The 25721-nt window shown below is 38.8% G+C and overlaps 1 protein-coding gene and 1 long non-coding RNA gene across 3 annotated transcripts in view; one reads left to right on the top strand and one right to left on the bottom strand.

Moving 5' to 3' along the window:
• Window positions 1–620: 620 nt before the first annotated feature.
• Window positions 621–25721, top strand: part of LOC124080466 (uncharacterized) — a 42211-nt gene continuing 17110 nt past the window's right edge. Inside the window, exons 1-3 of one of the 2 annotated variants that reach the window (XR_006847729.2) lie at window positions 622–2482; window positions 2833–2969; window positions 3962–4008. This is a non-coding gene — a long non-coding RNA (uncharacterized LOC124080466). Of the gene's footprint in view, window positions 2970–3961; window positions 4009–25721 lie in introns of both variants that reach the window. The other variant, XR_009225126.1, reaches the window with a different exon arrangement.
• Pon2 (paraoxonase 2) overlaps window positions 19953–25721 on the bottom strand; it is a 30020-nt gene continuing 24251 nt past the window's right edge. Inside the window, exons 6-9 of the mRNA XM_046426377.2 lie at window positions 24803–25003; window positions 22010–22091; window positions 21189–21317; window positions 19953–20577 (exon numbers count right to left, since the gene is read on the bottom strand). Coding sequence (XP_046282333.1) covers window positions 20419–20577; window positions 21189–21317; window positions 22010–22091; window positions 24803–25003 — 571 coding nt within the window. The 3' untranslated portion in view covers window positions 19953–20418. The remainder of the gene's footprint in view (window positions 20578–21188; window positions 21318–22009; window positions 22092–24802; window positions 25004–25721) is intronic.

Genomic DNA, 25721 nt, shown 5'->3' with positions numbered 1-25721 from the left:
TGGTTATACTTCTACCTCTTTTAAACAATTTTGCTCAACATTTGGCATTACTCATATAACAGGAATCCCATACAATCCACAGGGACAAGGCATAGTTGAAAGAGCTCATCAAACTATTAAAATGTACTTATTAAAGCAAAAAGAGGGAATTGGGAAGGGGTATATATTCCCCAAAGATAAACTTAAAATAACCCTTTTTACTCTAAACTTTTTAAATTTGGATTCATCAGGACTTAGTGCTGCGGAAAGGCATATGTGTCCAAAAAATGTACATAAGCCCAAGGTACTTTGGAAGGATATTCTAACAGGACAATGGAAAGGTCCTGACCCAGTAATTGTCTGGAGTCGGGGGTCTGTTTGTGTGTTTCCACAGGGAGAACAGCAGCCGATTTGGATTCCAGAGAGATTAACCAAGGTCCTGACCCAGTGATTGTCTGGAGTCGGGGGTCTGTTTATGTGTTTCCACAGGGAGAACAGCAGCCGATTTGGATTCCAGAAAGATTAACTAAAGCGATTTCTACAGACCAAAAAGAAGATGATTTGGCTCAAATCCATAACAACTGATATCCAAAACTCCAGTTTGGCTATTCTTACATCTGCAACAGAACCAGGATGCTTTTTTCAATATCTATTTTATTATTGCCCTTTGCCATATCATGAAGTTCTATTTTGTTTTTTGAGCTCATACAGACCTAGGTTAATGTTTTGCTGATCAGTTCTATTTTTTGACTATAGAGTTTTTAAACATTGCAATGGAGATTTCACCTGTAAAAAGTTATAAGGCCTTTACTATAATGTTATGTGTTGTATGTATTATATTATGTGTGCACACTTGTGTTTTGTGTTATATGTTTGAATGTACGTATGTCCATATATCATATATGATGAGCGCTCATGATAAAATGGATCCAAATATTTTTTTTTCACATGATTTATATGGTTTAATTTAAATTGGGTAAACAACTGTTGAGGATTGTTTTAATATGTAAACAAAAAAGAAGGTTAACAGATCTGTTTGTTTACTTTTACCTTTCCTTTTCATTATATTTAATAATTCTCTTAAAGATAATGTAAATTGTTAAGAAAATTGTTTTCTTTTAGTGCCTTCTGTAATGTTACATAATTTTTTCTTTAGCCATTATTGCCAGAATTCCTATCTTCATCCCAGTGCTGGTGAAGACAATGTAAATTGTTAAGAAAATTGTTTTCTTTTAGTGCCTTCTGGAATGTTACATAATTTTTTCTTTAGCCATTATTGCCAGAATTCCTATCTTCATCCCAGTGCTGGTGAAGTCAAAGATAAAACCAATCTACAGCTTCTACAATAGCCATCACTGAACTGCTTGCAGAACTTGCCTGGACACATTGTGAGCTCACCTGTATGCATTGTGAACTATCTGTTGGTGCAGCGACTTATGGTAGTGTTGGGGTATTTTTGCTGATGATGTCACCGGTGGTACAATTTTTCAAAGGAGCCCTCAATTGGCTTAATGTCATGCATCCTCCTCTACTAGTGATGGTCTAAAATTTGGGGGCCAACAGAGGTGAGGCAAAGAACCTCACCCCCCCACAGGTGCAAAGGCCTATCCACAAGTATGGCTATATGCTGGACCGGTAGTCAGTGACGGGTATGATCCAATTGCAGTGGTACCAACCTAAGACAGGAGGCTGACGCCTAGAGGTCAGTTCATCCGATGACGGGTAAGGACCATATGTTGAATTGGACTGCCTAACAGGCACGGTCCCTAAGCCACATGCTTGTTGTTTAAACAGAGAGGGGGAGATGTTGAGAGCCACAGCCTGAGGGGCCCCAGCAAACTTCCAGCTGCCAGCAAACTTCCAGCTGCCGGCTGATGATTGGCTCACAGCAGCCCCAGCAACATCTAGCTGATTGGCTCCTCGGCCCCAGCAACATCTAGCTGATTGGTTCCTCTGCGGTGATGCTCATTGGACTGTTTCCCTGCCCTTTCAGACCACGGAGCTGCTCATTGGGGGACTTTTTTGGCTCCGCCCACGTGACCCAGCCAATCGGCCTCAAGAGCAGGAGGATTGTGGGAGGTGGAGAGAAGCTTGTGTGGGAGAGAGAGGCTTGGGGAAAGCCGGTGGTGGCAGTTGAGGCTCTGAGGGTTTTTCCTGAGAGACTATTTTGTTTGTTGTGTGTGGTTCTAAAAATAAAGTTAGTTTCTTTTGACAAGTGGCTCCTGATTGTGCCCAGCCAGACTGCGGCAGATGGAGAAACTTGGGAGAAAGAAACTTGGAAGAACGAACACAAACAGATGATGAAATCGTGATAATCGGACCATGAGCTCAGTGTTTTGCCTGCCTCATCACATGGCTCCTTGTCAACCTCACTATACAAAGAAGAAAACAAGGTTCAGAGAGGTTAACTAATAACCCTCTGGCGGATCCAGGTCAAGTGACTCCAGAGTTCAAGTTCCTTATCTCTGTGTTTGCCACTCGGTCGCCTGGCATGAAGAATGGGGTAAGGAAAGAGGCATATTCTTAGACAATTGATTAGGATGCCTTGTTATCTATAATTTGTTTTAAAATTCTTCACTTTAAGCAGAGAAGTGTGTGTGTGTGTGTGTGTGTGTGTGTGTGTTTACATTAACTTTAAACCTTAGAAATAGTAATTATTTGAATATCATAACTAGTAATTCAGATCATCAGCATGGTAAATTAACACTACAAACTTCCAAACTTTGGGGCCACCCCATCAAGTGCCACTTTCTAAATCTGTGCCTGGAGAGTTCTCATTAGCACATGAGATAGAAATAATTATTCACTGTGAAGCCAGTTACATTCCAACTAAGTGGATTGCCAAACATACAGCATTAGGCAGCTCCAGCTCTGCCCTGAAGAAGAACGAGGGTGAGGAAGTCAACATCCCAGGGGGTCTTGGACCTAGAACACTGCTATGTGCTATGTCCACATGACTAACCCAAGAAGACTCTGCTTTCTGACCTAAGGTGAGTGAATTCTCCATGTAGGTCTCTGTCTTGGACTGAATCTTTTTGTGGAGTATATGTGGAAATACCTAAAATGATAGAGCTGAGACTTCACTGAGTTTGCAGAACAGATGGTACGATGTTTTCCATGCCTCCTTGGTAGTAATCATTTGTGGTAACAGATTTGACTTGAACGTTGTGTTTGTTGGACTGTTCCACCTGGCAGTGAGATTATGGGAAAAGAACCTGTAGTCTCCTCCATCTCTAATCCCTGAGACCGCTGTTTGTCAGCAAGCAAAAAGACCCTGGCAATAGGCCAGATGGACATGGATGAAAGGCCAGAGTGCATCAGTGAGGTGAAAGGGGTTTACTGTTATTGAATGAGTAGGACAAGTGAATTCTAAAGTCCTAAATTCAAGTTCTGGTTTCATTTGAAACTGGCTCCTCAAACTTTAGAAATTAGCTATTGACTCTGGACCTTTTCCCCCCTCATTGTTTAGAGTTGGACATTGTATAATAGGTGGCAAAACACATCAGTCCAGTTACTCCTATACCATTGATAGCAAAACACCATTCAAGGGAATGCCGAAGGCAATATGGTGTAATTCTTCTGTATAAAGAGTATGGGGGACTGAGATTGTGGCTCAGTGGTAAAGCACTTGCCTACCATGTGCAAGGCACTGGGTTTGATTCTTAGCACCACCCAGAAAGAAATAAAAAAATAAAGTTCCATCAACAACTAAAAAGAATTTTAAAAAAGAGTATGGGCATTATATATATTATATATCTGTGTGAATACACATAAAAACAATCTGGACACAAACAGAAAACTAGTGACTTTAAGAGGAGAAAGTTGGGGTGACAGAGAGTGGGAGGTCAGTGAGTGTGAAAGAAGCCTTTGCTTTTATTGTATGAACTTTTGTAATGTTTGAAAAATTTAAACCATTTATCTTGATCACAAAATGTAATAATTTTTTTCTTAAATATTGTTCATATTCGTGATTCTTGCCCAGAAAAAGAAGTAGTGAAGGAGGGAGAGAGCTGTAAATCACGAGAGAATGTGAGTATCTCTTCATAATGTTGTCCTTTAAAAAATGAATATAGATTTTAGACTATTAGGAAATGTCCAGAGGCCAGAGAGACAGATGTTTAAAAGCTGGGTATGGACAACTACATGCCTTGATAAGAGTCTTGTACTGCTTTGGGGAGAAAAAGCTGGAAGATTACAGATTTCTATTATTTCAGGAATATGATATGCTTGAATTTAAATAAAATCCTCATTTCCACTTTGAGGATGCATCTAATAGTGAAGCCAAGCCAGAACAACATCTGATACATTGTTCACTAAACTTCTTGCAACCCACCATGATCAGCCCCCACTTGGGACTTCAGATGCAGCCTAAAATCTGCTGGGAGTCACTGTGCTGAGTGTATTTAGCAGCAAGGGGCATCAGGGTCCAAGCAGTCTCATGTTTCACTGTCTAAGGGACAAATGAATTGGGGTCACACTTTGCCAGGAAGGACCTTTTTTTTTCTTTTTTTTGAATTTTATTTTATTTTTTTATTATTGGTTGTTCAAAGCATTACAAAGCTCTTGACATATCATATTTCATACATTTGATTCAAGTGGGTTATGAACTCCCATTTTTACCCCATATACAGATTGCAGAATCACATCGGTTACACATCCACGTTTTTACATATTGCCATACTAGTGACTGTTATATTCTGCTACCTTTCATATCCTCTACTATCCCCCCTCCCCTCCCCTCCCATCTACTCTCTCTACCTCATCTACTGTAATTCATTTCTCTCCCTTGTTTTTTTTTTCCCCTTTCCCCTCACATCCTCTTATATGTAATTTTGTATAACGATGAGGGTCTCCTTCCATTTCCATGCAATTTCCCTAAGAGAATATACAGTATACTACCACACCCTCCAAGAAAGTAAAAGCTTCACTCTTATTCACGCCTCCTGTGGGCCTCACCACATTTTCTTCTAACTAACCCTACTTAGAGTCATACAGTCAAATAAGTCCCTGTTAGATCAAATAGTGTAATATGTGGCTCTACCTAGAGGTGTGATCCAAACTATAGTCATAGAGGAGCTGTAGAACATTGGTGAAGGATCCTTTGAACAGTTAAAGTGGAGTTCACCCAAAAAGGTCCTTCCTGGAAGTCTGGCTGGGCACAATTCAGGAGCCACTTGTCAAAAGAAATGAGCTTTATTTTTAGAACACACACCACACCACACAGCTCCTCAGGAAAAACCCTCAGAGCCCAACTACCACCACTGGCTTCCCACAAGCCTCTCAACCTCCCCCACTCCTCCAGCTCTTGAAGCCGATTGGCTGGGTCTCATGGGCGGAGCCAAAAAAAGTCCCCCAATGAGCAGCTCCGTGGTCTGAAAGGGTGGGGAAACAGCCCAATGAGCATCACTGCAGAGGAACCAATCAGTTGGCAGCTAGAAGTTGCTGGGGCGGCTGTGAGCCAATCATCAGCTGGCAGCTGGAAGTTTGCTGGCAGCTGGAAGTTTGCTGGGGCCCCTTCGGCTGTGGCTCTCAACATCTCCCCCTCTCTGTTTAAACAACAAGCATGTGGCTTAGAGACCATGCCTGCCTTAGGTTGTCCAATAGTACATATGGTCCTTACCCATAATTGGATGAGCTGACCTCAAGGCGTCAGCCTCTTGTCTTAGGTTGGTACCATTGCAATTGGATCTTACCCGTCATTGACTACCGGTTCAGCATACAGCCACACCTGTGGATAGGTCTTTGTAACAGCTGGGGGGGGGGTGAGGTTCTTTGCCTCACCTCTGTTGGTTCCCAAATTTTATTTTATTTATTTTATTTTTTTTATATTTTATTTTTTTAATTTTTTATTGTTCGTTGTTCAAAACATTACATAGTTCTTGATATATCATATTTCACACTTTGATTCAAGTGGGTTATGAACTCCCATTATTACCCCATATACAGATTGCAGAATCACATCAGTTACACATCCATTGATTTACATATTGCCATACTAGTGTCTATTGTGTTCTGCTGCCTTTCCTATCCTCTACTATCCCCCCTCCCCTCCCCTCCCCTCTTCTCTCTCTACCCCCTCTACTGTCATTCATTTCTCCCCCTTGTATTATTTTCCCCTTTCCCCTCACTTCCTCTTGTATGTACTTTTGTATAACCCTGAGGGTCTCCTTCCATTTCCATGCAATTTCCCTTCTCTCTCCCTTTCCCTCCCACCTCTCATCCCTGTTTAATGTTAATCTTCTTCTCATGCTCTTCTTCCCTACTCTGTTCTTAGTTACTCTCCTTATATCAAAGAAGACATTTGGCATTTGTTTTTTAGGGATTGGCTAGCTTCACTTAGCATAATCTGCTCTAATGCCGTCCATTTCCCTGCAAATTCTATGATTTTGTCATTTTTTAATGCAGAGTAATACTCCATTGTGTATAAATGCCACATTTTTTTATCCATTCGTCTATTGAAGGGCATCTAGGTTGGTTCCACAGTCTTGCTATTGTGAATTGTGCTGCTATAAACATTGATGTAGCAGTGTCCCTGTAGCATGCTCTTTTTAGGTCTTTAGGGAATAGACCGAGAAGGGGAATAGCTGGGTCACATGGTGGCTCCATTCCCAGCTTTCCAAGAAATCTCCATACTGCTTTCCAAATTGGCTGCACCAATTTGCAGTCCCACCAGCAATGTACAAGTGTACCCTTTTCCCCACATCCTCACCAGCACTTGTTGTTGTTTGACTTCCTAATGGCTGCCAATCTTACTGGAGTGAGATGGTATCTTAGGGTGGTTTTGATTTGCATTTCTCTGACTGCTAGAGATGGTGAGCATTTTTTCATGTACTTGTTAATTGATTGTATGTCCTCCTCTGAGAAGTGTCTGTTCAGGTCCTTGGCCCATTTGTTGATTGGGTTGTTTGTTATCTTATTGTCTAATTTTTGGAGTTCTTTGTATACTCTGGATATTAGGGCTCTATCTGAAGTGTGAGGAGTAAAGATTTGTTCCCAGGATGTAGGCTCCCTATTTACCTCTCTTATTGTATCTTTTGCTGAGAAAAAACTTTTTAGTTTGAGTAAGTCCCATTTGTTGATTCTAGTTATTAACGTTTGTGCTATGGGTGTCCTATTGAGGAATTTGGAGCCCGACCCCACAGTATGTAGATCGTAGCCAACTTTTTCTTCTATCAGACAACATGTCTCTGACTTGATATCAAGCTCCTTGATCCATTTTGAATTAACTTTTGTGCATGGTGAGAGAAAGGAATTCAGTTTCATTTTGTTGCATATGGATTTCCAGTTTTCCCAGCACCATTTGTTGAAGATGCTATCCTTCCTTCATTGCATGCTTTTAGCCCCTTTATCAAATATAAGATAGTTGTAGTTTTGTGGATTGGTTTCTGTGTCCTCTATTCTGTACCATTGGTCCACCCGCCTGTTTTGGTACCAGTACCATGCTGTTTTTGTTACTATTGCTCTGTAGTATAGTTTGAAGTCTGGTATCGCTATACCGCCTGATTCACACTTCCTGCTTAGCATTGTTTGTGCTATTCTGGGTCTTTTATTTTTCCATATGAATTTCATGATTGCTTTCTCTATTTCTGCAAGAAATGCCGTTGGGATTTTGATTGGCATTGCATTAAACCTATAGAGAACTTTTGGTAATATCGCCATTTTGATGATGTTAGTTCTGCCTATCCATGAACAGGGTATATTTTTCCATCTTCTAAGATCTTCTTCTATTTCTCTCTTTAGGGTTCTGTAGTTTTCATTGTATAAGTCTTTCACCTCTTTTGTTAGGTTAATTCCCAAGTATTTTATTTTTTTTGAAGATATTGTGAATGGAGTGGTTGTCCTCATTTCCATTTCAGAGGATTTGTCGCTGATATACAGGAATGCCTTTGATTTATGCGTGTTGATTTTATATCCTGCCACTTTGCTGAATTCATTTATTAGCTCTAATAGTTTCTTTGTAGACCCTTTTGGGTCTGCTAGGTATAGAATCATGTCACCTGCAAATAGTGATAATTTAAGTTCTTCTTTTCCTATTTTGATGCCTTTAATTTCTTTCATCTGTCTAATTGCTCTGGCCAGCGTTTCAAGAACTATGTTGAACAGAAGTGGTGAAAGAGGGCATCCCTGTCTTGTTCCAGGTTTTAGAGGGAATGCCTTCAATTTTTCTCCATTCAGAATGATGCTAGCCTGAGGCTTAGCATAGATTGCTTTTACAATATTGAGGTATGTTCCTGTTATCGCTAGTTTTTCTAGAGTTTTGAACATAAAGGGATGCTGTACTTTGTCGAATGCTTTTTCCGCATCTATCGAGATGATCATATGGTTCTTATTTTTAAGTCTATTGATGTGGTGAATAACATTTATTAATTTCCATATATTGAACCAGCCTTGCATCCCAGGGATGAATCCTACTTGATCATGGTGCACATTTTTTTTTGATATGTTTTTGTATCCAATTCGCCAGAATTTTATTGAGGATTTTTGCATCTAGGTTCATTAGAGATATTGGTCTGTAGTTTTCTTTCTTTGAAGTGTCTTTGTCTGGTTTAGGTATCAGGGTGATGTTGGCCTCATAGAATGAATTTGAAAGTTCTCCCTCTTTTTCTATTTCCTGAAGTAGCTTGAAAAGTATTGGTATTAGTTCTTCTTTAAAGGTTTTGTAAAACTCTGCTGTATACTCATCCGGTCCTGGGCTTTTCTTAGTTGGTAGTCTTTTTATGGTTTCTTCTATTTCCTCAATTGATATTGGTCTGTTTAGGTTGTCTATATCCTCCTGACTCAATCTGGGCAGATCATATGACTTAAGAAATTTATCTATGCCTTCACTATCTTCTAATTTATTGGAGTATAAGGATTCAAAATAGTTTTTGATTATCTTCTGTATTTCTGAAGCGTCTGTTGTGATATTGCCTTTTTCATCCCGTATGCTAGTAATTTGAGTTCTCTCTCTTCTTCTCTTTGCTAGCATGGCTAAGGGTCTGTCAATTTTGTTTATTTTTTCCAAGAACCAACTTTTAGTTTTGTCAATTTTTTCAATTGTTTCTTTTGTTTCGATTTCATTAATTTCAGCTCTGATTTTAATTATTTCTTGCCTTCTACTTCTTTTGCTGTTGTTTTGCTCTTCTTTTTCTAGGATTTTGAGATGAAGTATGAGATCATTTATTTGTTGGTTTTTTCTTTTTTTAAGGAATGAACTCCAAGCAATGAATTTTCCTCTTAGAACTGCTTTCAAAGTGTCCCATAGATTCCGATATGTTGTGTCTGTGTTTTCATTTATCTCTAAGAATTTTTTAATTTCCTCCTTGATGTCTTCTATAACTCATTGATCTTTCAGTAACCTATTGTTCATTCTCCAAGTGATGTATTCTTTTTCCTTCCTTCTTTTATCATTGATTTTCAGTTTCATTCCATTATGATCAGATAAGATGCATGGTATTATCTCTACTCCTTTATATTGTCTAAGAGTTGCCCTGTGACATAATGTATGATCTATTTTTGAGAAGGATCCATGTGCTGCTGAGAAAAAAGTGTAACTGCTTGATGTTGGGTGGTATATTCTATATATGTCAATTAAGTCTAGGTTATTAATTGTGTTATTGAGTTCTATAGATTCCTTATTCAACTTTTGTTTGGAAGATCTGTCCAGTGGCGAGAGAGGTGTGTTGAAGTCTCCCATGATTATTGTATGGTGGTCTATTAGACTCTTGAACTTGAGAAGAGTTTGATGAACATAGCTGCACCATTGTTTGGGGCATAAATATTTATGATTGTTATGTCTTGTTGGTGTATGGTTCCCTTGAGCAGTATGTAGTGTCCCTCTTTATCCCTTTTGATTAACTTTGGCTTGAAATCTATTTTATTTGATATGAGTATGGACACTCCTGCTTGTTTCCGAAGTCCATATGAGTGATATGATTTTTCCCAACCTTTCACCTTCAGCCTATGTATGTCTTTTCCTATCAAATGCGTCTCCTGTAGGCAGCATATTGTTGGGTCTTGTTTTGTGATCCATTCTACTAGCCTGTGTCTCTTAATTGGTGAGTTTAAGCCATTAACATTTAGGGTTATTATTGAGATATGGGTTGTTCTTGCAGCCATATTTGTTTATTTCTGTTACTAAACATGGTTTGTTTTCCTCTTTGATTATTTCCCCCCCCTTTACTGTCCTACCTCCCACTGTTGGTTTTCATTGTTATTTTCCATTTCCTCTTCCTGTAATGCTTTGGCGAGGATGTTTTGAAGAGATGGTTTTCTAGCTGCGAATTCTTTTAACTTTTGTTTATCGTGGAAGGTTTTAATTTCATCCTCCATCCTGAAGCTTAATTTCGCTGGATACACAATTCTTGGTTGGAACCCATTTTCTTTCAGTGTTTGAAATATGTTATTCCAGGATCTTCTAGCTTTCAGAGTCTGTGTTGAAAGATCAGCTGTTATCCTGATTGGCTTACCCCTAAATGTAATCTGCTTCCTTTCTCTTGTAGCTTTTAAAATTCTCTCCTTAATCTGTATGTTGGGCATCTTCATTATAATGTGTCCAGGTGTGGATCTCTTATGATTTTGCACATTCAGCATCCTGTAGGCTTCTAGGATTTGGGATTCTGTCTCATTCTTCAAGTCTGGGAAGTTTTCTCGTATTATTTCATTGAATAGACTGCTCATTCCTTTGGTTTGGAGCTCTGTACCTTCCTGTATCCCAATGACTCTTAAGTTTGGTCTCTTAATGTTATCCCATATTTCTTGGATGTTCTGCTCATGGTTTCTTAACAGTCTTGCTGAGCTGTCTATGTTCTTTTCCAGTTGAAATACTTTGTCTTCATTGTCTGATGTTCTATCTTCTAAGTGTTCTACTCTGTTGGTAGTATTCTCCATTGAGTTTTTAAGTTGGTTTATTGCTTCCTGAATTTCTAGGATTTCAGTTTGTTTGTTTTTTATAACCTCTACCTCCCTGTATAGTTGATCCTTTGCTTCCTGGATTTGTTTGTGTAATTCATTGTTGAAGTGATTTTCATTGTCTGATTTTGCTGTCTAATGTCTTCCTTGATACTCCAGATCATCTGAAGCACGTATATCCTGAATTCTTTATCTGACATTCCATCTGCTGCAGCTGTTACCTCTTCTAAAGTTGAGTTGACCTGCATTGCTTGTGGTCCTTTCTTTCCTTGTCTTTTCATACTGCTTGTGTTTCTTTCTGCTTGGTGAAACTGTTGTGTTTTTGAAAAATTTTTCCCCCTATATATTTATATTGCTCTTGTATAGTTGAAAAGTCTCCCTTGCAGGGTCGGGCGGCGGTCTGCCTACCTTGCAGGCGCGGGCGGCGGCTCTGCTCTGCCCTTACTCCAATTGGGGTGATGTGTCTACCATGCCGGCGGGTCACTGGGCTTATTTCGGGTGCGGGAGGCGGCTCTGCTCTGCCCCTCCTCCAATTGGTGTGAGGTGTCTACCACGCCCGCGGACCCCTGGGCCTGTTCTGGCAGTCGGTCGCAGGTCTGCCTACCTTGGAGGTGCGGGCGGCGGCTCTGCTCTGCCCTTACTCCAATTGGGGTGATGTGTCTACCATGCCGGCGGGTAGCTGGGCTTATTCCGGGTGCGGGAGGTGGCTCTGCTCTGCCCCTACTCCAATTGGGGTGACGTGTGTATCACGCTGGCAGGCCACCGGGCCTGATCCGCCGGTCGGTCGCAGGTCTACCTACCCTGCAGGCGCGGGTGGCGGCTCTGCTCTGCCCCCCCTCCAATTGGTGTGACTTGTCTACCACACCTGCAGACCGCTGGGCCTGTTCCAGGCGTGGGCGAAGGCTCTGCTCTGCTCCTACTCCAAATGGGGTGATGTGTCTGTCGCACCGGCAGGCCACTGGGCCTGTCCCGCTGGTCGGTCGCAGGTCTGCCCACCTTTCGGGCACGGGTGGCGGCTCTGCTCTGCCCCTACTCCAATTGGGGTGACGTGTGTACCACACCTGCAGACCGCTGGGCCTGTTCCGGGCATGGGCGAAGGCTCTGCTCTGCTCCTACTCCAAATGGGGTGATGTGTCTGTCGCACCGGCAGGCCACTGGGCCTGTGCCGCTGGTCGGTTGCAGGTCTGCCCACCTTTCGGGCACGGGTGGCGGCTCTGCTCTGCCCCTACTCCAATTGGGGTGACGTGTGTACCACGCCGGCAGACCGCTGGGCCTGTTCCGGGCGTGGGCGAAGGCTCTGCTCTGCTCCTACTCCAAATGGGGTGATGTGTCTGTCGCACCGGCAGGCTGCTGGGCCTGATCCGCCTGTCTGTTGGAGGTCTGCCTACCTTGCAGGCACGGGCAGCAGCTCTGCCCTGCCCCTCCTACCATGCCCGTGGACCGCTGGCCCCCAATTTTAGCTGAACGACCATGACAAGCAGAAGGGAGGAAGATACACCAAGCCAATTGACAGCTCCTTTTGGAAAAATTGTACCACCAATGACACCATCAGCAAAAATACTCCAACACTACCACAAGTCGCTGCACCAACAGATAGTTCACAATGCATACAAGTGAGTTCACAATGCATACAAGTGATACATAGTCCAGGGAAGTTCTTCAAGCAGTTCAATGATGGCTATTGCAGAAGCTGTAGATTGGTTTTATCTTTGTCTTCACCGGCACTGGGATGAAGATAGGAATTCTGGCAATAATGGCTAAAGAAAAAATTATGTAACATTCCAGAAGGCACTAAAAGAAAACAATTTTCTTAACAATTTACATTATCTTGAACAGAATTATTAAATATAATGAAAAGGAAAGGTGAAAGTAAACAAACAGATCTGTTAACCTCCTTTTTTGTTCACATTTTAAAACAATCCTCAACAGCTGTTTACCCAATTTAAATTAAACCATTTAAATCACGTGAATTAAAAAAAAAATTTGGATCCATTTTTTCATGAGCACTCATAATATATGATATATGGATATACGTACATACAAACATACAACATAAAACACAATGTGCACAGGTAATATAATACATACAACACATAACATAATAGTAAAGGCCTTATAACTTTTTACAGGTGAAATCTCCATTGCAATGTTTAAAAACTCTATAGTCAAAAAATAGAACTGATCAGCAAAACATTAACCTAGGTCTGTATGAGCTCAAAAAACAAAATAGAACTTCATGATTTGGCAAAGGATAATAATAAAATAGATATTGAAAAAAGCATCCTGGTTCTGTCGTAGATGTAAGGATAGCCAATCTGGAGTTTTGGATATCAGCTGTTATGGATTTGAGCCAAATCATCTTCTTTTTGGTCTGTAGAAATCACTTTAGTTAATCTCTCTGGAATCCAAATCAGCTGCTGTTCTCCCTGTGGAAACACACAAACAGAACCCTGACTCCAGACAATTACTGGGTCAGGACCTTTCCATTGTCCTGTTAGAATATCCTTCCAAAGTATCTTGGGCTTATGTACATTTTTTGGACACATATGCCTTTCCGCAGCACTAAGCCCTGATGAATCCAAATTTAAAAGTTTAGAGTAAAAAGGGTTATTTAAAGTTTATCTTTGGGGAATATATACCCCTTCCCAATTCCCTCTTTTTGCTTTAATAAGTACATTTTAATAGTTTGATGAGCTCTTTCAATTATGCCTTGTCCCTGTGGATTGTATGGGATTCCTGTTATATGAGTAATGCCAAATGATGAGCAAAATTGTTTAAAAGAGGTAGAAGTATAACCAGGGGCATTATCTGTTTTTAACTGTTTTGGAACACCCACAGTGGCAAAATTTTGTAAGCAATGAGCTATAGTATCTTTAGTTTTTTCTCCGGCATGAAGGGAGCCCATCAAAAATCCGGAAGAAGTATCAACTGTAACTTGCAAATATTTTAATTTTCCAAATTCTGGCAAGTGTGTGATGTCCATCTGCCAAATATGGTTAGGTATCAGTCCTCTAGGATTGACTCCAAGATTAACTTGTGGTAAAAAGGTCACACAATTCTGACATTGTTTTTATTATTTGTCTAGCTTGTTCCTTAGTTATTTTAAAACGCTTTTGTAAAGTATTAGCATTGACATGGAACTTTTTATGAAAATTTGTAGCTTCTTCTAGTGTAGAGAAAATATGTATGTCATGTGTAGTTTTATCTGCTAAATCATTGCCCAAACTAAGGGCTCCAGGCAATCCTGTATGTGCCCTGATATGTCCTATAAAGAATGGATCTTTTCTGTCCCAGATTAGACTTTGTATACTGGAAAGCAAAGAGAAAACAGTAGAGGAAGGGGAAATCCTACCAGCATCTTCAAGGGATATTATAGCATTAACTATATACCGACTATCGGAAAATAAATTAAATGCAGAATCTTTAAACATCACAAAAGCTTGTAATACTGCATTAAGCTCTACCTTTTGAGCTGATTGTTTGGGTACTAAAAATGTAAAAGTTTAATCAGGTGTAACTATTGCTGCTGTACCATTATTTGACCCATCAGTGAATATATTTGGAGCATTCATGATAGGTTTTTTTTCTTGTCATTTTTGGAAAAATTACAGGATGCAATGACCAAAAAGACAATGAAGGATTAGATGGTAAGTGGTTATCAAATGAAACATTAGATTTGCACATGATTATTGCCCAAGTATTTAACTCATTAGCTAACTCATCAATTTGATTCATAGTATATGGAGTAATAATTTTATTGGGAGAAATTCCAAACACTCCCTTTGCTGCTTTTAGTCCTTTGAGTATTAATTGTCCTACAGCCTCAGGATACCTAGTAAGAATAGTGTTAGGAGAATAAGATAAATGTATCTATAATAATGGACCTTCTTGCCAAAATACTCCTGTAGGAATATTTTTTGTTGGTAGTACAATAAATAATAATGGCAAACTTATATCAATTCTATCCAAATGCATATTTTCCATATATGTTTCAATGATTTTTAATGCCTTTCTTGCTTCAGGCGTTAATATTCGGGGTGAATTTGGATCTGATGGACCTTTTAGAATATCAAATAAATGTCCCAACTCTCCTGTTGGTTTACCTAGATAAGGCCTTATCCAATTTATGTCTCCTAATAACTTTTGAAAGTCATTAAGTGATTTGAGTTGGTCTACTCTTATTTGAATTTTTGGTGGACGGACCATGGTTGAGGATAATAGAACTCCTAAATAATTAATTGGAAAATTTAATTGTACTTTATCTATTGCTATCTCTAGATTATAATTTTTTAATAAGTTTGTAAGTGTGGCATAACATTCTAGCAATGTGTTTTTATCTTTGTGTGCTAATAATACATCATCCATATAGTGAAATATTTGTAGTTCAGGATTTTGATTTCTAAGTGGCTGGATTACTTTGTTAACATAAATTTGACACATAGTTGGGCTGTTAGCCATCCCTTGAGGGAGTACTTTCCATTCATATCTCTGATCAGGATCTTCATGATTCAGTGAAGGGATAGTAAATGCAAAAGGTGGACTATCCTCAGGATGAATTGGAATTTTAAAAAAACAATCTTTAATATCTATAACTAAAACATACCAGGTTTTTGGCAAAGCAGACAATTGAGGAATCCCCGATTGAGCAGGTCCCATAATAACCATCTCATTATTAATGGCTCTTAAATCTTGCAATAATCTCCATTTACCAGATTTCTTTTTGATGACAAAAATGGGAGTATTATGGGGAGATACAGAAGGTTGTATATGTCCTTCCACTAATTGTTGTTTGACCAGGTCATGGGCTGCTTGTATCTTTTCTTTAGTCAGGGGCCACTGAGGAAACCACACTGGTCTTTCTGATTTCCAAGTAATTTTTATTGTCTCAGTGGCCCTTTCTGAATGGCTCCTGAATTGTGCCCAGCCAGACTTCCAGGAAGGACATTTTTGGGTGAATTCCACTTTATCTGTGCAAAGGATCCTTCACCAATGTTCTACAGCTCCTCTATGACTATAGTTTGGATCACACCTCCAGGTAGAGCCACATATTACACTATTTGATCTAACAGGGACTTATTTGACTGTATGACTCTAAGTAGGGTTAGTTAGAAGAAAATGTGGTGAGGCCCACAGGAGGCGTGTGTATGGGGGGGGCGGTGGCGCGGTGGGGGTGGGGAATTTGCAAGCACTGGGACACTGGGCAACAGCAATGACGTCAATCCAGTGTGGTTAAAGGTTCTCTAACCTCAGCAGGCCTAATGGTCAGTGGTGTGCTTGCTGACACACATATTGCTGGGTCCTGCACCCAGTTTCTAATTTGTTAGGTTTGGGGTAGGACTTGAGAATCGACATCTCTGATAAGTTCACAGATGCCGCTAACTGCTGATTCCAGGGCCACATGGGACATAAAGGACCTGGGGAAGAAAGCTGAGAAGTCAGTCTGGAGAGGTAGGCAGGACTTTGTAGGCCAAGCTCAGGAGCTTGAATTATGCTCTAGGGAGCACTGGGAAAACCACTGAAGTTACATGGCCCAGTAGTAGTTTTAGGAACCTCACACCACAGGGGTGAGAATGGATTGAGGAGAGGTGAAGGACTTGCCTGTCCCGGAGCCTGAAGACAGTTGGAGGCCTTAGTCTGTGTGGGTAGGTGGTGGTGGCTGGAGAAGCTATGAGGATTATTTCTTATTGTCCTTAGAATTGTAGGAATTTGAGAAATTTAGGTAGTAATATTGGCAATTTGTAGGATGTGGGCAGAGAGGTGGTAAGGAAGAGGAAGAAATGAAATAATGTATGTAAGGATCCTTTAAAGAGGGCTGTCTTCATGGATGTAGGGACTGTAGAATAGAAGGGTCATGGACAAAACAGGGAGTCCCTTTAAAGCTGTGCCTTCCCTTGATGCTCTAAGAGAAATCTTGTAGTTTTCTTCAAAGCGGAGTGCAGAAGTCATGTTGTCATGAGCATTACTTTCAGGCTTAAAATGAAATTTATGTAATGAGTTTATTTATCATTATCATTTCTCTATGACTCATTATCATTAGTCTACAACCCACCTAGGAATGTTTTGTTATCTAATAAGACCCATTTTTCTGGCTGTAGAGTATACCAACCATTGAAGTTTTGCAAGAGTTCATTCTCAGGGCCGCCAATCATGGAGGTGAGAGAATCTTGAATCTACCTCCCCAAGGATCTGGTTTGGGAATATTTATGGGATAAAGAATCAGGGTGAAAATCAATCAGAAGTGAAATAATCAGTTGTCTGCACACGTGTTATCCATCCTCATGACTTTCCGTGGAATGCATGTTCAGATAATGAAGGCCTTAGCATGATCCTAGGGCAGAGGCTTTGGCTGTCTGATGATAAAAGGGCTTTCAACGAAAGTAGCCTTCAAGTCCCTGAAAAAGTTACCTAGGCAATCATTATCAGGATCCACTCAGCAGAGGTCTGGTCTACAGCAAAGTTCTTGGGAGATTGGTAGTATATTATTCACCTGTGTGACCTATAAAATTAGTGATGTTTAAAGTCAGCTAAAAGCTAGTAACTAAAAGCAAGGGATGCTAGAGACTTTATTTAGTTTTCTTCTTGATTTTAGTCTGAGTAATCTCTCACACTCAATGCTTTGAAAGTTTAAAAACTTGTGTAGAGCTTTCAACTCTAGTCAAAAACATCACTTCCTTGTGCTTTCAGACCCTAACAAGAGTGAGATGCTGAGGGTGCAGCTCAGTGGCAGAGCACAAGGCCCTTGGTTGATCCCCAGCACTGCCAACACACACACACACACACTAAAAATTAAAAAAAAAAAACAACCCCAAACCCCAAAACAACATTTAAAACCCCAACGACAACCAAAGAATTATGTAACTGATAATTTGCAGTTATCAATGGAAAAACAATTCCACCCTTTATGTGTAAAGAACTCTTCGATATTTATAAGAAAAAGGTCAACATCCTTTAAAGGGAAAAAAATGCCCACTGAAAAATAAATACCAATCTATATATGTATTGAAAGCATGTTTAAACTCACTTTAATAAGAGAATGAAAACTAAAACACATTGGAAGAAAATTGAAAAGCAGGAGCAAAGGCTAAGAGAGAGCTTTACTGGCATCCTCGCCTGCCCCCACCCCCTCCCCACCATCCAGGATCTCTTCATGGAAAGCTGGATGAGTAAGTAAGGAAAAGTATTAAATAGCCGAGGGACGGTGGCAGTGGGTGGTGTGGTGATGGGTCCCAGTACTTCTCCTTTGCTTTGCTGGATTGACATTCACCAGCCTACATAGGCTGTGGCTCCAAAGGAGGACTCACAATGAGCAAATAGAAATCTAGAGGAAGGATCATCCTTAGATTAGTTTTCATGTAGGATTAATCCATGCACAAAATGGAAAAAAATCCACTTGTAATTTATATTTAGTTTTCTTTTCTCCCTGTATTAAGTATTCATATTCACATATGATTATTATAAAATAGCTGGGGGCTTTGTAAGAACGAGGATATTGTTATTTAAAAGGATCATGAATTTAAAAGAATTAAAACACACCCACAAACACACACACACACACACACACACTTGCACACACCTCTCATAAGACCTACATAAACTTAGTGGTCCCATATCCCAATTGTAGTTTCAGTTATTTTAAATGACAGCCTCTTAATGACCAAATTGTTCACCTCAGTATATGATCACAAAAAGATCATTATAAATAAATGTACATCAAACTTATAGTTTGATAAAAGAGAATCTTTCATGGTCCATGGAAGCCAAAAATCAGAATTTAATTTTTTTTATATTTCAAGATAAACAATACATGTACTTACTAACTTATATCTACTTTTGCCCAAATTTTCCATAAATAAAATAGAAAACAAGTTTATTTTATGCCCACTGTATTCTGGTACATTTTATAAATGTGGCTCTTTAGATATTAGATATTAAATATCTAAATATTTAAATATTTAGATTTAGATTGATTTTCCCCTAAAAAACTCTCAAAATATGTTAATTCTTAGTTTTGGATTTCCAGGTGAACAATATTTAATCTTGCTTTATTCATCTGTGACAAACATTTTTTTTTTCACACGGATAATGGAAACTGCAAAAAATAGTCATTATTTTAGTGTAAATAGATCCAAGTCATTATCAATAGACATTTAAACACATAAATAAAAACTGTCCAAATGGGCAGAGGTCAAGTTTAAGAATACTTTTGCCATTTACATTTGAAAGCTATCAGATGAAACAGAACTTGAACTGATATTTTAAAAAAAGAAAAACCAACTATATATGTCAGGAAAGGAAAAAAATATGAAATACTCATTTGTTCTATGGCAGTACCTTTATGTGGCTGTTAAGGGTCTAGGCTCTGGCATCAGAAATAGATTGATATCTACCCCTTGTTAGGTGTGCAACCTTGAACCTCTGCAAAATGTTAACTATGATATAATATCAATACCTATTCCTGAGGCTGCAATTAGGATTAAATGAAATAATGAACATAACCTTTTCAGTGCATTCTTGGGCACAATGTAATTAACTCACAAATATCTTAATGATCATGATGAAGATGGGAAGAGAGTAGGAAAAGTATGCTGATAGGTTACAATGTAAAGAAACACCTAAAATTCTCTCTCCAGGGCTTGAAACAGTTTTACAGAAGGGAGAGTGAGTGGGTGAAATCTTCCCCTGGTGATTTAGGCACCTAGCACTGCTGCTGCTTGACCACATGTTCTCAGACACCTGAGTGCATCTCTCCTGGCTTCCAACACATTCTGTTCCACGAGCAGGTGAGATGACCTGACAGCTCCAACTTTTTATCTCCCCTTTGAATCCAAGCTGGGCTCTCATTTAGGAGGAGAATAGATACGACAGTCCCTAAGAATTGAGAATTCGAATTGCAGTATTTAGTTGATTTCGTTGTTGTTGATTTATTTTTTTCAAATAAAGAGTCCCTTGATACTCAGCTCTCAATAAGAGAAACTGATATGGCCATGCCTGCCTATCCCAAGGAAACCCCATAGGAAGGCTGCTTTCCCACACCCCCCAGCCCCGCCCCAGAGCAGGCATTGAGAATTAAACACAGAGAGAACTTGGATTTCAGTTAGTCTTTAATATAATTCCAAGTCTTTAACAGTACACAAAGATGTTAAGTATAAAAACTCAAAACACATTATCAATCAGTAGTTCTGAACACTCACAGTGGTCACAATGTGGGAACTGAGGTCACTTACATCTTAAGGATATAGCACTCACACTGTTTCAGTGGACTCACTTTCTGCAGATGGAAGGCAAAGGCGAGGCTTATTGTGCAAAGTGTCTTCACTTTATGGAAAAGCAGCTTTCTTCTTTCTTTCTTGGCATTTAAAAGAACTGTTCATTTTACTTTTAGGTTAAAAGTGCTATAAGAACTGAAGAGGCCTCTCCTTACTGAACTAAACTATATATGTCACACACATTTATGGGTCAACATTGCTGGTTAAATTTCCTCAGAATTAGTAATTCATAAAAAATTAATAGTTAGGAGAAGTTGTCACTCTTGCACACCAAAAATACGATTTAGAGTTCACAGTGCAAAGCTCTATGGTACAAAGTGCCTATAAGTAGTTTCCCATCATGTACTGCAGCCACAGAACTTCCCTGGAGGACAGATCCGTTGTTGGCATAAACTGTAGTGACCAGAGGCTTCTCGGATAGGATGTTCTGGACGCGGAGAACCTACTCAGAAAATACAAAGTATTAATAGAGCCACCACATTTGTATGTCACTCAACCACCAACAATTCCTGTCTTCCACAGTGACTAAGAGGATATGCTGTTGAAAACAGCAGTTACCAATCTTTTTAATGTTTAAATTACTTTCTCAAACCTTCAAAGAAAGTACTTTTAAAAACCATCCAGTTATGCCATGCCAACACTGGATTTAGTGTTATTATTGCAATTCAAGATTAAGAGAAATACGTTCACACTAATGTGCCTACTTTCACACTTCTTCACTGTGAACAAACATCATGTCATGCGGTGAACTGACAATAAATGGGATATTTTAAAAATTTACAGTATACCGCACAAGAAGGACACGTCTTTATAAAAATGCCTTTTGACTAATTTCCACCATAATTTAAGACATCAAAAGATTACCCTTCTTAGAGCATTTGAACAATGCAACATTCTGCCAATTATTGGCTTAAAGCAATTACAAAACCACCACACAAGTTTATTGGATTATTGGTTTAAGAGAACTAACAAATCATCCCTGTAACAGTTCATTGGAGTATTAGTTCTAAAGGACTTGAATAATGAGGGTTAAAAAACTCAAACTATAAACACCTCTGATGAGGGAGGATTGTTGGGGTCATACACAAAGAGCTTCTGGCCATTAGGATGACAGCCTATCCAGATGTCCCCCGAAGAAGGATCAATAGATACATTATCCACCAGTGTGTCCAACTGGAGTACCTAACAAGTGAAGAAATGTCAGTATCTAAATGACATGAGCAACTTAATTAAATAATTCAGAGCTAAACTTTCCTGCCTCTATGCATGTGAGGAAATTATACACATCTTCCTATGAAACACCAATATTGCTTAAAATAAATTTAATAAATTGGTTTGGAACCACTCTTCGTCTTCTCTGAAATTAAGAGAGTTAGGACGATGCTCAATCTCTCAAAAAAATGAATTCCTTTTCCTTTAAAAGATGCACGATGATCAGTTAGCTCAAGGAACTCAAAGCAAGAGAGGAAATTCTTAATCAACCTAAAATATGTGTTGCAGAGCAGGAAGAAAATAATAATGGTGTGGAACCCAATTTCTACTTTCATTTATTATTGAAAGAACTGACACCATGCATAAATCTTCATTTGAGAATTCATCTATTAGTCTTCTCAATTGTGAAAATTCTTATTGGAATTCATCAAATGCCATCAATACTTCATAGAATGAGCCCTAAATCTGATGCAAACATCACTCTCAACCGGCTGCTGCATGTAATCAGAGTTGGTCTTTGTGATCGCTGGGAACATGAGATTTCTCTCATAGGGAGGTAATATCTAAAAACACAGAACTGTTACACTAGCATCCATTTGTTCTAAGTGTGGTATTGGTATAATAGATGAATACTTACTTTATACATAAAAATAAATATTTACCTTTATTTGAGTTAAGTTCATATTAGGGTGTTTTTCCAAAACATGAATTTCATGTGCCAATATGTCAGCAACATAGAGATACCTTAGTGGAAAGGACATACTGGTTAGGGCTTCCTGCCAATAGATAGCTTCATTAATACAGTATAAAAGAATAAGTCATAATAACCTGCCAAGGAGTTAATCAATGATGGGTCCTTGAGGAATACTTGATAAAGGTCAATTTTTATTTAAAAAGTAAAGCTTTCAAAATCAATTCAGTGGTACTACAACAATCACGGAATTATTAAATTATTTCTCAAAAGATTTGTAAGGAAAAATAACATAGGACATCAATTTGAATAGAAAACCCACGATATTTCCCACTGAAATGACAATATAACAGATGTTTGGTTTCCTAAGAAAACCTTCTACATTCCACAATGTAATTTGACATTTTTAACTATCACATAGAAATATATGGTACAGAATATATTTTATTAATGCTATTTACTACTACTTATTAACAGTTAATAAAATATCAGTGCACGGAGAACTTGAAGAGTAAGAGATAAGTATCAATTCAGAACAATCGCTCCACACCTGTGGAGTGTGAATTAATGAGCCACTCTGGATAATTTCATTGCCTGAACTGGCTGTTCCGTGGCTACTGTTGCATTGAGGAATCATTACTCGAACTCTGCGATGGCAGATTCAAACGTGAAGTAGACACAGCCTTTCTCCCCAGATGTTTGGAATGTGTTGGGAGGATCAGACTGGTTTGTACCTATGAAATACCTAAGTTTCTATTTCATGTCTAGAAACTGAAAAAAAAAAAAAAGTCTAATTCCTGAGAAGACAAAAAGACTCACAAAGGATGGGGCACCCACATGCAGCACACAGAAGTAGAGGTTAGATCTGACTCACCTTCCGCCCAAAGAAAACACATGTGCCAAAGAACAGGGGCAGAAGTGAGGAAGGGTTGTTTGTCAAAAATGAGTTTGTTGTCTAAAACATGGAAAGTATGAAAATAACAGAAAAAGGCAGGGTGGAGCAAGTCATTTAAAGAAAATCCAACCCTTTCCTGCCTTGATTTGATGAATAATTGGATTCCACGGGAGTTTTCAAACAACCAAGTGGCATGATAACAAATGGTGAGCACAGTTCAACAATTACAGAGCATTTGCTCTGCTCTCGGTGCTGTGCCTCCGTGTGAGGAGTCAGAGAGGAAGACAGAGCTCCCATTGTGGGAGCCCTTAAAGGGTAATGAACCATAGAGAGACAAAATAGGCAAGAGTGCAAAAGATGGAAGGAGGCTGGAAACTACTTGGAACAAAGTCTTCCTAGACAGAGAGGATGAGAGCTGAGCCAGGCAAGCAGCTGGGAAAGGAGGGTGAGTGGGGGGAGGGGCATGGGTGGAACCAAGGTGAGTTGCTCATTGGATGGACAGGAATGGTGAAGGGGAAGGAGTCAGAACTGAATTATTGTCCTCCTCCTTCTTCTTTTTATTATTATTATTACTACTGTTTAGCCTGAGTGTCTGGAAAGTTTGTTGTAATAGAAATATGAGAGTTGGAGAGAAAAACAGATTTGCTGGAGAGGTTGAATCAGGTCAGTTAGAGACAATTTAAATTAAATGATTCTACATTGCTTTTCAGTAAATAACAAGAAAGGAGAAATTGCATTGCAAAAATAAGGACATTTGTTGTCAAGGAATGCCAGATTTATTTCCTGTTGTATTTGTGGTAGTTTAAATTGCTCAGTGTGCTAAGGCAGTAGGAGAGAAAGCTGGTTAAGGATTTAATATCCTTTCTTGTAGATTGTTGTTGCGCACACAAAAAGAGTGAGAGAATTTCTGCAAGTAATTAGGCAATATTTATTACAGTTAACGTTTTATTACAGTTAACTGAGCAACTGGTTCTATTTCTAAGGGCTCAATCTATAGAAATACTTGTACAAATATACAAAGAGATAGGACTCATAATGCCATTTAGCCAATGTCTTAGTTGGGATTTGAATGCAGGTCTGTATGAGTCCAAAATCTGCAAGTTTAATCATTATGCTTTAATGCTCTCTTAGGGAGTTTTCCCCTTAAAAATATCTGGATAAGTTTCAGTGGTAAATGAGAAATACAGAATGGCCTTTATGCAGAAAAATAATATTAATTAACATGTTCATCAACAGACAATTGGTTGAATTAGTTTAGGATCATCCTTATAATGGCAAAATATATAGTCAATAAAAGAAAGATATATTTGTTTGAAAGGAAAGATCTACCTGATATTTAATATGCATACATAATAAGATCCCATTTTATCAAAATTTACATTTATAAAATTTATTATTGTTACTATTATTATTTTGGCACCAGTGAAAAACCGTTAAGCTATATCTCCAGACCATTTTAGTTTTTATTTTGAGACAGGGTCTCACTATGTTGTGTAAGGCCTTGCTAAATTGCTGAGACTGGCCTTGAACTTTTGATCCTCTTGCCTCAGCCTCCCGAACTGCTGGGATTATAGGTGTACCATCACACCTGGCTATAAAATTAAATTTGACAATGATATATGCCAAAGTTTATATATTGTATGTATATACATAACCTATTAGCATAAATACATATAATTATGTATTATATGTAAATATGTCATATATAATGCAGACATGAGATTATATAAAAATATCGAGGAAGTTATTTTCAAACTCGGGAAAAAACAAAACAAAAAGCAAACTAAAAACAACAACAACAAAGAAACCAAAGACTTTGGCTAGCCTTATGACTTAGGAGAAATTAAGATATTCTGTAAGGGGCCATACTTTTTATCAGGGGAAATATTGATCCCATTTGCTGAATCAAATCCATCTGCTACCACTTTAACTTCATTTGGACTATAGTAAACAACATTTGCCCAGTGTAAGTTCACATATGTTTCCAAATACTTCAAGAAAGGATCAGAGAAGTAGTGGTCATTGGTGGCATAGAAATGTCTTGGTCCGATAGCTACGATATCATTTACACTGAAAGAGAAAAATAACATGTGAGAGAAAACAACAGCTTATTGGTATCCATATTAAAGATTAAATACCCATAAGGTTTATACAACATGTGCTTTAAATTTTTGATAAGAGGTTTTCTAGGAAAAGATGAGCTAAATTCAGTGGCTACAGTCATGTAATATACTATAATATCAGCAAGAGAACAGCTTTGGACAGTAGCAGGTAATCTGAAGATAGGTCATTTAGCAATTATGACAGAATCATTATTAAAGAACTTGGCACCATCAGGGTGTTTTTGATGCAAGCAATGTAAGGTTTAACAATTACACGTAAAGACAGAACTATCCAGAGTACAGAGCTGGAGAGGGTCTGATTGACTGGTGAGCTGGTTAGGCCGTCAGTAACATTCACTTAGCCCCCGTTTACTCAGTTGCTGGATCTTCCTGATGGCCCATGCTTAGTTATTAGTCAAACTAAGGTTGACTGTTCAATTTCTACCTGCCTCACAAAGTCGACATGCTGAGAATGAATAGGCACTCAATAAACACTTGCAGAGAGATGGATGATGAAATTGCCATAGTACAATGCTTCAGGTGAGAGATTGATATGCTAAAAACAATTACATTTTAAAACCAGTTAGGCAAAGGTGTTATTAAATTTAAATTCCAATTACCCTATGCAAAAATTTCTGAAAGAGCTGCTTTCTTCTTTGTCAAATGAAAAATACAGAGCTACAGGG

The sequence above is a fragment of the Marmota monax genome, unplaced genomic scaffold (genome assembly GCF_021218885.2).
Source record: "Marmota monax isolate L192 unplaced genomic scaffold, Marmota_monax_Labrador192_F-V1.1 WCK01_AAM20220418_F8-fsc00321, whole genome shotgun sequence".
In the NCBI taxonomy this organism is placed as follows: domain Eukaryota; kingdom Metazoa; phylum Chordata; class Mammalia; order Rodentia; family Sciuridae; genus Marmota; species Marmota monax.
This window is presented reverse-complemented; position numbering and strand designations above follow the sequence as displayed.